Source organism: Vombatus ursinus, unplaced genomic scaffold (genome assembly GCF_900497805.2).
Source record: "Vombatus ursinus unplaced genomic scaffold, bare-nosed wombat genome assembly UNPS02014820.1, whole genome shotgun sequence".
Lineage (NCBI taxonomy): Eukaryota > Metazoa > Chordata > Mammalia > Diprotodontia > Vombatidae > Vombatus > Vombatus ursinus.
This window is the reverse complement of record NW_020954598.1, coordinates 24,005,150-24,019,137: the sequence shown is the minus strand read 5'-3', so window position 1 is coordinate 24,019,137 and position 13,988 is coordinate 24,005,150. Positions and strand designations below refer to the sequence as shown.

Below are 13,988 nucleotides of genomic sequence, written 5' to 3'. Positions count from 1 at the left end.
GCTCCTAATTGTTTTCCAAGCGTCTGGCACTATCCTTAAAAGAGGAGAGAATGAGGAGTCACAGAATAAGAGAGTTAAGACTAGAAGAAACCTTAGGACATAAATTATAGAACGTCATAGCTGAAAAGGACCTGGATGTCATCTAGTCCAACTTCTCATTTTGCTGTGGATTTTTTTTTAGGGGGGCAGGAGGGACTTCAAAAACTGACGAATTTCAGTTTGGAATTTAGAGAATTGTACTTTATTTCCTTTCTGAGTTTTTTCCTATTGCACATTTGGGTTACATGCTGTCCCATTTAGCATTGTTTAGGGATGTGCATGAGAGACAGTTTTCTTGCCAAATAAGCAAAGTTAAGACAATATCCTACTCAATTGCTTTGTTCCATGAAATGTCTCACAGTCATTTCTGGAGAAAAGAAATATAGAGGAACGCAGAGTAGCAAACTGTGTTCTAAGTGTTATGTGAGATGGGTATTTCTCTAAAGGTGCCTGTGGAATGTGGTGGGAAGGCAGCCACAGTAGGTAACTTCCCAAGCCTGTGCCCTTTATCCCTGTTCAAAAATGAGGGGACTGACTCTTAGAATCAGTCTTAATAGTTCTTAATCAAGTGTGAATTGTTTTACTGGAACCCATTGTGAAAAGAGAGGGGGGAAATATGTTCTTTATCCTTTGTTTCCCTGTTTTGCTTCTGAGTATTTGTATTTTCTTGTGTTTAGTTTGGGCTGGAGAAGGGAATGCCTGGGAAATTGGGGTCCTTTCTCCTCCCTTCCCCTGTCAGCCATAGCCAGGACCCCATCAGCTGTGGCTCTGACGACAGGAACTCAGCTGGAGTTTCCTGATGTCAGTATACATGTGTGCATTCATTTGTTCATTCAGCAAATATTTGTGAAGCCCTCCCTGTGGGTAGAGGACTGTGATGGGCACTGGGGGAAATGACAAGTTTAGATGAGACATGACTCCTACCCTCTTGGAGTGCATAGCCACAAAAAGGGATAAGACACAAATACAATGTGCAATGCTTCATGATAACTTCATTAGAAAAGTGCAGAATAAAGCATTACCAGAAGTCAGGCCTGCTCCCTATCCAAGGCGCTGGCTGCCTGGCAAGCTCTGGATCTCAGCCAGGCCAGTGGGGCTCTCAAGGATGGGCCCTCACTTGGTTGGTCTGTGTCTTTTGTCCTCCTTTGGTCTCTCCTTTCTATTTAGCCTCTTCTCTGGCCTCCATCACCCTCCAACAAAGCACAGGAAAACACAAGCCCCAAAGAAAAAGCCAAGGGAGCAGACCGACCTTAGGATGACATCTTTTTTTGGTTGTTTTGTTCTTAAACAGTAGATTAGCTCAGAGGATTACTGCAGTGGGAGAGAACATTAGCGCCATTGGAGTACTGACTTTGGGTTGTACTCTTCTGCGTGTCCCTGCACCTCTCTGTCCTCCCAAGCTCTGCTTGGTAGGGAATGGCTGTAATGGCTGATTTCATTGGTACCTCGGGAAGAGCTTCAAGCTAGAAGAGGAAATGGGTTTTGGTGGACTGGCGGAGCAGGAGAGGGTGGCAGTATGGTATAAAGGGAAAGAATCAGGAGATGAAGATTGAGGTCAGATCTGTTCACATTCTTAAAAGGGCTTTAGAAAAGCATTCTTTGAATGTGAGTTTATTATTATTTGGGCAGGTCTCTAATATATAGAGTCCTAACAGTAAAATGAATGTTTCTAGATAGTCTGAAAAATGACTGAGCACCATGGCTTCCTTTTCTCCTGCTCTGATGCTGTTGCTGCAGAATGCGGCAGTCTAGGCCTGAGGGCCGTTTTGTGTCTTCCTTTGTTTCCTGGGTTGCTGGTTCCCATACTGATGGCCAGCCTGCTGGTGGTGATCACAATCTATCTTGCCAGTCATTTTCTTCAAGTGTAGAATTTGCCTTAGCTTGGAAATCTCTGTGGACATAGCTCCTAGGACCCCAAAGTGCTCCTGATGTCATACACAGGTCTCAGAGGATAACTTTCAGGCTACTTCTGAGGCTGAATTTCTTCATTTATAGAATGGGGCTGATTAATACATGCCCTACCAGTTTCCTAGGATTCTCCTGAAGATGATCAGGGAGATATAGTGGCTGTGAAAACTTGTGCAAATGTGAGGGAAGGTTTATTTGGGGGAGTGGGGAAAATTGAGGGTCCTGTTTGGGAAACAGGAGCCAGGACCCTTGTGTAACCAAATTGGAAGTTTATCTTTTGTCCCCTCCTGGGCAACAGGGCCTTACTTTCAGCCAGGTATCCTGGCTGCAAGTTTCTGATTATCTTACCCAAATGATTGCTGTTCAGACTTAAAGTGGGACTCTTCTTGAGTATTTGAATATTATCAAGAACTCTTGAAATCTGGATAACCTCTTAAAACCCAAAAGAATAAAGCTGTGATGGAGAGAGTTCAGGCATTGTGACAAGCCGACAGAGAAAGTTTGTTTTTTTTAAGTTAGGGTAGTCTTCTGTGTCTAAGCTCACATGATGTTCTTCCTACTCAGATCAGTTGTGGGTGGGTTGGAGGGGATGGGAGGAGCCAGTGCTACTGGGGCTGAGCTCTGGAAGTTGCTGTATACTACACACTCAGGCTGTATCAGACTCTGGCCTAACCCCTTAGCCATCCTCCCTACAGCTTTGATGTGCTTCGCTCTGTGGTTTTCTTCTACATCAAGAGTCCATTGCGAGTGGAGGAGGCCGGCCTTCAGGAGCTCATCCCCACCACGTGGTGGCCCAATCGCTTCAATAAAGAGGTAGACAGCTGCCTTCTCACTCCTGCCTGGCCATAGTGAGGGGTGCTCCTGGCTGGACAGAAAGGCCTTCTGTCTCTCTAGGCTTCTGATAAGGAAAGTCAAATGGGGATCTTCTGAGATGATGTCAGATAAATAGCTTCAAAGAGAACCCTGGGCCCCACTACCCTCTGAGCCATCCAGAGAATCTAGGGTCTAAAACCCTTTTGTCTTTTCCTAGTCGGCCACTGAAAAAGTGACGATTCCCCCCACCCCTTCCCCCTCGAATACAAACACCCAGACCACAGGGTGGAGTAGGGTGTGCAGGGAGGAGTCTGTTGCTTTAGCAGATGGGAAAAGAATCTCTGTCCTGCTCCATCCTTCTGTCAAGGGAACTGTAAAGGTGTGGAGGAGGCTTTAGGTCGCAAAAGCTTCAGTAATTGGGGAGTGGGCAGGGGTGACCAATGGGAAGGGCCACTTTCAGCCCTCTGTCTCCTGTTCTAATTTCAGAGATTCCCTTAACCAGGAGAAAGAAGGGAAGAGTGCTGCTTTGTCAGCCAGAGTTCCAACACCATCAATTTTCTGCTGTTGTATGTAGGACATTAAACAGATAGTACTTTTGACTAAGTCCAGACTGCCTTTTTAGGAGGAGAATTTTTGCTGATCAAGACTAAAATGCCATATATTCTCTGTATATACACGGAAAAAGGGTGTCCCAGGCTGGGGTATTTATAGGACAGACACCCTAGTGGGATATCATGATGCCCATGGGGAATCTTGCTGGGTCTGAACTGAGCTCTCTGACAATTGAATATAGAGCTTATGAGCTTTGACCTGAGGGAGGTCTCCACATGTGCTTTCCCCAGCTAGTTCTGTGGGTGCTGTGCCCAGCACAGGGACCAGGAGCCTGCTGCCCTGCTGGGTTGGAGGTTCCTGGCAAGGCTGATATCCCTACGTTGATTCTGTTTTGGGAAAGAAGAGCTAGTCTAATCACAGCACCTTTAGGGCACCATTACAGTGGGGGTACGAAATCCTCTGGGTTCCCTGCCTTGGGCTGGAGGAATCTTGTTCTGAGGCTACATTCTTACCTGCCCTTACTCAGGTCTTAGTCATATTTACAGGGCCCCTCTCATTCCTTACTTCAGGGCAAGGAGACTAAGGAGGTGAAGGAGGAGAGTGCTGAGGAGCGGCTGAGACGGCGGGCATACGAGAGAGGTTGCCAAAGACTCAAGAAACGAATTGAAGGTCTGACTGCTCCCTCATCTTTCTCTCCTTATGGCAGGTGCCAGAGGAGCTCCAGGGGCCACTACCTTTGTTGAGGAGGGACTTTTTACCTCTTCCCTTATCTTCTTTCCCCCCATTTACATAGTCTTGTCCCCACTCAGCATCCCTCCCATCAGGGAATCTGGGAGTTGGGGAGTATTTCCTGACCTGTGCCCAGAAGGGCTAGCTTGACTCTTGGTTGGGGATGACTGCCTCCCAGGAGGACTGGTGGCTCCCCTTTCACTCTAGGAGGGCTGGTAGCCTTTGCTGCTGGTGCTCTCTGTCCCACCTAGAGCTGGACTCAGGCCATCTGGACTGATGGTCTGCTTCCCCCTTTCAGTGGTAGAAGATCTCCAGGTTCAGATCCTAAAGTTGCTGTTGAATAATCAAGACCATAATGGGGTAAGTGGGCTTGCATGAGAGAGAACAGTAGAGCTGGAAGGGTCCTTGGGGCATAGAAAGTAAAATGTCAGGGACCTTGGTACCCAGGATGGGGAGACCACAGCCTGAGAGAGGGAAGAGGATAGGTTCATACATACTAGTAGTGATAGAAGCTGAAAGTTACTCTGGGAGCAACCTAGCTGAGCCTTGTGTGGGGTATGCAGTTGGGCCCATTTTGTAGGAGGGAACACCTCATACGCTTCTGTGGTTGGTGGATAAGTAGGTGGAAGGCTGGAGACCATCGATTCCTCTTCCCTGGCTGCTTCTTGCTGCCAGTCCAGCTTTGCTTCTCTCCCAGGGTGAAGCTTCCAGGTACATTTTCCTCAACAAGTTTCGAAAGTTCCTGCAAGAAAATGCCAGCAGCCGAGGGGTGAGTGGTTTGTTCAGGCCAAGGGGGGTACCTCCCCAAGGGTCTTGGAGGTGGGGGGCGCTCCCACTTCTAGTCCCAGCCCTGGGGACCAGCCAAAGACATTTTGGGCACCTCTGACAAGGCTATTGCTTAGGTCCCGAAGAGATATGCCTGGCACAGAGCTGGTTCCCTGGAGACAATGAAAAGGCCAGAGGGTGGGAATTTCCAAAATTTGACTCTGTTGTAACCGGCAGAGAATTCATGATAAATCACATTTCTTGTACACTGAGATTTACAAAGTACTTTCCTCACAACTCTGTGAAGGTGGGCTGTGCAAGTATTATTATCTCCGTTATAAATGAGGACGGTCTGACTAAGGGTCAGGGGGTCTGAAATGAGTAAGTGTGAAGTTGGGATTCGAATACAGCTCCACTGCTGACTCCAGGACTCGTTCTATTTCCATTGCACGCTGCTGCAGGCTTGAGAGCTAGCTCACTGCCCTCTTTTCCCATTCTCTTCCTTCCCCTCCTCCCCTGACTCCTTCCTTCCACTGCCCTGTTCATGGTAGTTCTCACCACCCTCCTTGAGAGTCTGTCATCAGAAGAGAAAAGGGTGCATAGATTCCCCCAGACCTAGAACAGTGAGGGACTTTATTTGGATTTGAATTTTTAAAATTCAGAACTTCACACTGAATAAAATGAGCGTTTCCCTGGATGAAGTGGAGAAGTAAAAGAGAATTGTACGTAATGCTGTGCATCTCTTATGATGCAGAGGCTGCTCTTCCTTTTAAGTATAGAATAAATTCAACATGTGTCTTTCAAAGCTGCTCTGCTGGTCTATGTTTCCTTCTGGCCTGGAAGGGATCTTAGAGACCATTGAGCCCAACCCCCACATTTTGTGAATGAGAAAACCAAGTCCCTAGGTGCCACAGGTAGTTGGGGCAGAGGTCATCTGACTTCAGAGACTGCCTGCTCCCCATTGCCTCATGCCGTCTCTCACTGCAGAGCAGAGCCAACTTCTCAGGGGAAAGGCCTGCAGTGCCTTCCTCTTCCCAAGAGCCTCGTGGGCCTGGCTGCCAACTAGGGGCTCAGGCACCCGGGCAAGAGCTCAGTTGTAGGGGGGTGATAGGATTCTAAATTTAGAACTGGAAGACACAGTCTAGTCCAGCCACCTTATCTCACAGATGAGGAAACTGAGGTCCAGAAATGTGAGTGATTTGCCCATCTCATGGAGATAATAGAGCAGCATGGTTTAGTGGAGAGAGAGCCAGCCTTGGAGCCAAGATGGCCTGGGTTCAAGTCTTGCCTTGGACACACACTGACTGAATTAGTCATTTAACCCCTCAGTGCTCTAGGAGACTCTTAAAGACTGTAAGTTGCAGGGATAGTAGCCAGCTGTGTTGGCAGAGAGACTTACCTCCCTGGTGAGGTAAATCAGAGCAGTCAGACATCTAGTCCATTTCCCTGTCCCCAGTAAGTGGCACAGCTGACTTTCAGGCCCATGTTGAGATCCACTTCAGAGGCTGCTCTTTCTGACATGGTTTTTAGCATGGTTTTGGTAGCCTGTCATGCAAATTAGGGATGAGTCCAGAGGGATGTGAGTTTGAATCCTGCCCTTAAAATTGACTTAGCTTTGTAGTCATGGTCAAATTACTGATCTTCTGTAAACTTGTTTCTTCATCTGTACAATGGGAATAATAATACCTGTAAGAACCCTCACAGGGTTATTGTGAGGATCAAAGGAAATAATACACATAAAGTGCTTTGTAAATATCAAAGCACTGTATAAAAGTCAGCTATTATTATCATTATAAATTGGGGTGAAGTCATGCCCGCTGTTCTAGGACAAGTTCCTATAGGTCTGGTCTTTGTGGGAAAGAAGCAGGCCCTCTTGATGACCTCATCAGGAGCTTCCATCTGGGCCCTAGTTTGTGTGGCACTAGTGGAAAAGGCCAGGTGGAAACTGGATTTTTGTTTGCCATCCAATCCTGCCCCACAGAGGCTTCATTCTTCTTTTGGAACCTAGATAGGTTTCACTGAAGCTCAGGGTACAGAGTTAGAGTGTCTTTGAATTTTGGGGTGAGCTGGGTGATATCATTCTGATCTTAAGGTAATAGGAACTATCCCACGCACCTGTACAATGCAGTATCAGAAACATTAGGTGCCTACTGTGTACATACAATTAATTTCTCAGTCCTAAGAGAGATACAAAATACAGATTCTACATGGCCCTTACCTTCGAGGAATTTATAACATTGTAGAGGGATAAGAAAGAAACACAGATTACTATGGTATGAAATGATATATGTTAAACGCTTTAGAGAGGGTAAACAAAATTCTATTTGAGATCCATGGGAGAAAGGTCACAAGCAGCCAGGGTGAAGACAGACATAACAGAAGGCTTCCTATAATAGGCAGCTTTGCAATAGATCTTCAGAAATCAGGTAGGAATTAATTGGGTAAAGAGAAGGAGGGAAGGCAGATGTTCTTGGCTCAGGGAACATTGTGAACAAAGGAAAGAAAGCGTGAGAGCACAGTGTGTGTGCAGGGACAGAGTAGTCTAGTTTCACACAGCTTTGATGGGAATGATAGAAATTAAAGCTGGAAAGGTAGAGGGGGAGGGGCGGTTAATTGCCAGGTAAAGGAGATACAGGTAAAGAACTACAGGATTTGGTTATTCAGTGGGTGGAGCCCCACAAACACACCAGGCCTTCAGGAAGCTACTTTATTTGCTGAGAGTGAGTCTGGGATTTGGAGACCTTGGTCCAGAAGGCCCAGATGGACAAATCCCAGATGCCACTTGTATATGTTCTCAGTGGCCAGGTGGGGCAGATTTGGAAGTTTAGGGCTACTTTATCTGGGAAAGGATAGATTTACTTTATAGGAATTTCTTTTTTTTTTTTTAGTGAGGCAATAGGGGTTTATAGGAATTTCTAATTACTATGACCTGTTTCTTCATCTGCACAATGGGAATAATAATTTTGTTGTTGTTCAGTCGTTTTAGTCACGTCCAACTCTTTGTGACCCCATTTGGGGTTTTCTTGGCAAAGGTACTGGAGTGGCTTGCCATTTCCTTCTCCAGCTCATTTTACAGATGAGGAAACTGAAGCAAACAGGGTGAAGTGACGTGCCCAGGGTCACAAAGCTAGTAAATGTCTGAGGTGAGATTTAAACTCAAGAAGATGAGTCTTCCTGACTTCAGGCCCAGCACTCCTAACAGCCCCAGGAATAATAATACCTATTGTGTTATTTGGTGGGTTATTTCTAAGTTTACATTTTATCTCTTCCTTGTAAATAAATGCTAGAGAATACCTTTGTGGTTTAATGTTCGCAGAGATCAACAGGCATTAATTGTCTATAACATGCCAAACAATGTGCTAGGTGCTGGGGATCTGAGATAAAAACAAAATGGATCATGCTGCCGAGGAGCTTACATTCTATTAGGGGAAACAACATGCATACATACATATGGATTAGAAGGGAAAAGAAGGGAGGCAGCTAGGTGGCACAGTGCATAGAGCGCTGGGTCTGGAGTCAGGAGGACCTGAGTTCAAATCTGACCTCAGGCTAGACTCATGACCACTTACTAACTGTGTGACACTGGACAAGTCATTTAACCCGATTGCCTCACCAAAAAAAAAAAAGAAAGAAAAAGAAAGGAAAAGAGGGAAGTGAATGCTATGAAAAGGAACCCAGAGATAGTGGTAGTGGGACAGGTTCTATGCAACAGGCCTCTGAACTGGGAAACCAAGAAGCCCCAGAAGGTTTGGGGCCTAGTTGAGATTTCAGGGAAATTCTGTTAGAGAATTTAAGGGTAAAGAGTTGTGGGGTCAAAGGCAAGGTCCCCTGGACAAATTCTAAATAGAAGAGTGAGTGTCTTGGGAAACTAACAGTGAGTCAGATCCTAACCTCCTGCACACCCTGACATGTTGCTTTTCTTTGAGGCCTGTGCCTCCCTCCTTGTGCCAGGGTTTCCTTAAGGACAGATCCTTATCTCAGCCACAGGGCAGAGCTGTCATCATTCCCTGTCTTCCCTTCCTCCTGCCCCCTGGCCATGCCAAGAGGAGGGGCTCTCAGTATGTGGACATGACCAGCTAATTAACTACTGCTGTCCACGTGGCGGGGACGTGTCTTGGGAGAGATAGGCAGCTTGTGAGAAGTGTTGCACTGGAGAAATTGGGATTGCTAATAGAAGAGAGCATGTTAGCTGGAGCTGTTTTTGTGAAGGACTAGGATCAGACTTGGTAATGAGCTGTTCTCTGCTTCTCTTTAGAACCTGACTGTTCTCTGCCCACCGGAGTACATGGTGTGCTTTCTGCACCGGCTGATCACGGCCTTGCGGCACTGCTGGGATGGATACAAGGCTTCAAACCCAACAGCGTCATTCAGTGAAGGTAAGCTGATGGTGAGCCTGAATCTCCTGGTCCAAATCTCATTGTAGAACCACAGAAGGTTGTTTTTCTGGCCATGCGTTAATCTTCCTGACCCAGGAAGTAGTCAGGTAATCTAGATGCTGCACCTGACAAGTTGTAAACTGGGTCATTGGGCTCCGTGCCCTATCTCAGACCCAGCTGAGACTTTCAGAACCTTTTCTTCTTCCCCTCTGAACTGCCTACTCTCTCAGATGGAGGTCATCAAGTGGCAGTCTTCAAAGCAAAGGGTCAGGCTGAGGACCAAACAGTAGTATTGATTGCCTTAATCTCACAGATTGCTAGTAACTCTCCATCTCTCTCAGGCTTCTCCCTTTTTCCTGGTACTGTACTGTGTCCCTTTCTCAACCCCTCAGTTGGCATGTCGGAAGGGTACACTAAGGGAGGTGAGGGGCAGGATGGAAGGCAGAAGAAACATAGCCCTTGTGCCGTCTGAATTCAATCATCAAACATTTATTCAGATTTATCCATTTGTCTGCTTTTTTGATTATCTGGGTTTTGATTTTTCCAGGTCATTGACGTACTGGGTATAATTTCATCTTGTGTGCATTTAACTCTGCATAGGCCCACAGTGGGTAAAGAGAGGAGACTTAAGGCCCTTTTGCTCATAGGGGTCAGATTTTCTGGTTCACTTTTCTGTGTAGTAGAAAGAACTCTGGATTTGGAGAAGAGGATGTGTTTGAGTCCCAGATCTGCTGTTTACTGTGCATGACCTCAGGCAAGCTATGCTACCTCTCTGTCCTCAGTTCCCTTCTCTGTCACTGAGAGGATCAGACCAGAGTAGAACTTCTTTTTTTTTCTTTCCCCTAGTACATGTTTTTATTATTTTATTTTGTTTTTTTCACTTAATAGTGAATTTATTTTTTAGTATTTTATTTTTTTCAATTACATGTAAAGATAATTTTCAACATTCACTTTTATAAGATTTTGAGTTCCAAATTTTTCTCCCTTCCTCCTCCCCAAGACAGCAAGCAATCTGATGTAGGTTATACATGTACAATCATATTAAACATATTTTCACATTAGTCATATTGTGAAAGAAGAAACAACAAGAGGGAAAACCACAAAAAAAAAAAAACCACAAAACAAGTGGAAACAGTATGCTTTGATCTGCATTCAGACTCCATAGTTCTTTCTCTGGATGTGGTTAGCATAAGTCCTTTGGAATTGTTTTAGATCATTACTATTGCTGAGAAAAGCTAACTCTGTCAAAGTTGGTCACTGCATAATGTTGCTGTTACTGTGGACAATGCCCTCCTGGTTCTGCTCACTTCATTCAGAATCAGTTCATATAAGTCTTTACAGGTTTTTTTGAAATTCCCTGGTCATCATTTCTTATGGAACAATAGTATTCCATTGTATTCATATACCACAGCTTGTTCTGCAGTTCCCCATTTGATGGGCACCCCATTAAATTTCCAATTATTTGACACCACAAAAATACCTACTATAAATATTTTTGTATGTGTGGGTCCTTTTCCCTTTTTTATGATTTCTTTGGGATACAGACCTAGTAGTGGTATTGCTGGCTCAAAAGGTATGCACAGTTTTAAAGGGCACAGTTCCAATTTGTTCTCCAGAATGATTGGATCAGTTTCCAACTCCACCAACAATGCATCAGTGTCCCAATTTTCCTACATCTTCTCCAACATTTATCATTTTCCTTTTTTGTCATATTAGCCAATCTGATAAGTGTGAGGTACCTCAGAGTTGTTTTAATTTGCATTTCTCTAATCAATAGTGATTTAGAGCATTTTTTCATATGACTATAGATAGCTTTAATTTCTTCACCTGAAAACTGTGTATTTGTATCCTTTGACCATTTATCAATTGGGGAATGACTTGTATTCTTATAAAATTGATTCAGTTCTCTATATATGTTAGAAATGAGGCCTTTATCAAAAACACTGGCTGTAAAAATTATTTCCTATCTTTCTGCTTTCCTCTTATCTTGGTTACATTGGCTTTGTTTGTACAAAAACTTTTTATTTAATGTAATCAAAATGATCCCTATCTCTTGTTTGGTCATAAATTCTTCCCTTCTCCATAGATCTGACAGGTAAACTATTCCTTGCTCTCCTTATTTGCTTATGGTATCACCCTTTATGTCTAATGTACGTACCCACTTTGACCTTATCTTGGTATACGGTGTGAGATGTTGGTCGATGCCTAGTTTCTGCCATACTATTTTCCAATTTTCCCAGCAGTTTTTGTCAGATAGTGAGTTCTTATCCTAGAAACTGGAGTATTTTGGTTTGTTAAATAGTAGATTACTATAGTCATTGGCTACTGTGTCTTGTGTAGTTAACCTATTCCACTGACCCACCACTGTATTTCTTAGCCAGTATCAAATAGTTTTGATGATTGCTGCTTTATAATATGGTTTTAGATCTGGTATGGCTAGGCCACCTTCCTTTGCATTTTTTTTTCCATTAATTCCCTTGATATTCTTGACCTTTTCTTTTTCTTTTTTTTTTAATTAATTTATTTTGATTTATCAACAATCACTTCCATAAGCTTTTGAGTTTTAAATATTTTCCCCCTTCCCCCCCAAGACGGTGCACAGTCTGATATAGGCTATACATACATATTCCTATTAACCATATTTTCACATTAGTCATGTTGTAAGGAAGAATTAGAATCAATAGGAGGAAACACCAGAAAGAGGAAACAAAACAGAAGAAAAAAATAGAAGAAAAAAAATAGCAAATAGTATGCTTCAATCTGCATTCAAACTCCATTGTTCTTTCTTTGGATGTGGATAGCATTTTCCATCATGAGGCCTTTGGAGATGTCTTATATTCTTGAATTGCCGAGAAGGGTTGTCTATCAACATTAGTCATCGTGCAATGTGGTTGTTACTGTGTACAATGTTCCCCTGGTTCTGCTCATTTCACTCAGCATCAGACCACACAAGTCTTTCCAGATTTTTCTGAAGTCAGCCTGTTCATCATTTCTTATAGCACGATAGTATTCCATTACATTCATATACCACAACTTGTTCAGCCATTCCCCAATTGATGGACATCCTCTCAATTTCCAATTCTTTGCCACCACAAAAAGAGCTGCTATAAATATTTTTGTCCATGTGAGTCCTTTTCCCATTTGTATGATCTCTCTGGGATATAGCCCTAGAAGTGCTATTGCTGGGTCAAAGGGTATGCACATTTTTATAGCCCTCTGGGCGTAGTTCCAAATTGCTCTCCAAAATGGTTGGATTGTTTCACAACTCCACCAGCAGTGCATTAGTGTTCCAATTTTCCCACATCTTCTCCAGCATTTATCATTTTTCTGTTTTGTCATGTTGGCCAATCTGATAGGTGTGATGTGGTACCTCAGAGTTTTGATTTGCATTTCTCTAATCAGTGGTCTATAATTTTCTTTGTCTGTTTTGTCTCTTACCGGTTTAGGTATCAGTACCATATTTGTGTCATAAAAAGACTTTGGTAGGACCCCTTCTTCTCCTATTTTTCCAAATAGTTAATATAGTATTGGAATTGTTTTTTAAGTGTTTGGTAGAATTCACTTGTAAATTCATCTGGCCCTGGAGATTTTTTTCTTAGGGAGTTCATTGATGGCTTGTTCAATTTCCTTTTCTAAAATGGGGTTAAGTATTTTATTTCCTTTTCTGTTCATCTGGACAATTTATATTTTTGTAAATATTCATCCATTTCACTTAGATTGTCAGATTTATTGGCATGTAGTTGGGCAAAATAGCTCCTAATTATTGCTTTAATTTCCTCTTCATTGGCGGTGAATTCATCCTTTTCATTTTTGATACTGCTAATTTGGTTTTCTTCTTTTTTTTTAAATCAAATTAACTTAAGGCTTATCTATTTTGTTTTTTTTTCATACAACCAGCTCTTAGTTTTATCCATTAATTCAATAGTTTTCTTACTTTTAATTTCATTAATCTTTCCTTTGCTTTTCAGAATTTCTAATTTGGTATTTAATTAGGGATTTTTAATTTGTTCTTTTTCTAGCTTTTTTAGTTGCATTCCCAATTCCTTGAACTGTTCTTTCTCTATTTTATTCATATAAGCATTTAGAGATATAAAATTTCCCATAAGTACTGTTTTGGCTATTCCCATAAATTTTAGAATGTTGTCTCATTATTATCATTCTCTTTGATGCAATTATTGATTGTTTCTATGATTTGTTGTTTGACCCAAGTTTCCAATTAATTTTTAATCTATCTTTCCATGGCCCTTTATTACATGTAATTTTTATTGCATCATGATCTGAAAAGGATACATTTAATATTTCTGCCTTTCTGCATTTGACTGTGAGGTGTTTATGCTCTGATACATGATCATTTTTTGTGTAGTACAATCTACCGCTGAGAAAAAGGTATATTCCTTTCAATCCTCATTTAGTTTTCTCCAGAGGTCTATCGTATCTAATTTTTCTAAATTCTGTTCATCTCCTTAACTTCTTTCTTGTTTATTTTGTGGTTAGATTTATCTAGTTCTGAGAGGGGGAGGTTGAGGTCCCCCACTAGTATAGTTTTGCTCTCTATTTCTTCCTATAACTCACTTAACATCTCCTCTAAGAATTTGGATGCTATACTACTTGGTACATATATGTTTAATGTTGATTTGACTTCATTGTCTATGGTAACTTTTAGCAGAAGTTTCCTTTCTTATCTCTTTTAATTAGATCTATTTTTGCTTTTGCTTTGTCTGAAATCAGGATTGCTACCTCTGCTTTTTTTACTTCAGCTGAAGCATAATATATTCTGCTCTAGCCTTTTACCTTTACTCTGTGTGT

The 13,988-nt window shown here is 42.7% G+C and overlaps 1 protein-coding gene across 2 annotated transcripts in view; it reads left to right on the top strand.

Annotated features, from left to right (window-relative positions):
* The window catches only part of RNF123 (ring finger protein 123), a 112,465-nt gene that overhangs the window by 34,958 nt on the left and 63,519 nt on the right, over positions 1-13,988 (top strand). For both annotated transcript variants that reach the window (XM_027837146.1, XM_027837145.1), the window contains exons 16-20: positions 2,643-2,760; positions 3,882-3,981; positions 4,340-4,401; positions 4,739-4,810; positions 9,062-9,182. In XM_027837146.1, coding sequence (XP_027692947.1) covers positions 2,643-2,760; positions 3,882-3,981; positions 4,340-4,401; positions 4,739-4,810; positions 9,062-9,182 — 473 coding nt within the window. The remainder of the gene's footprint in view (positions 1-2,642; positions 2,761-3,881; positions 3,982-4,339; positions 4,402-4,738; positions 4,811-9,061; positions 9,183-13,988) is intronic.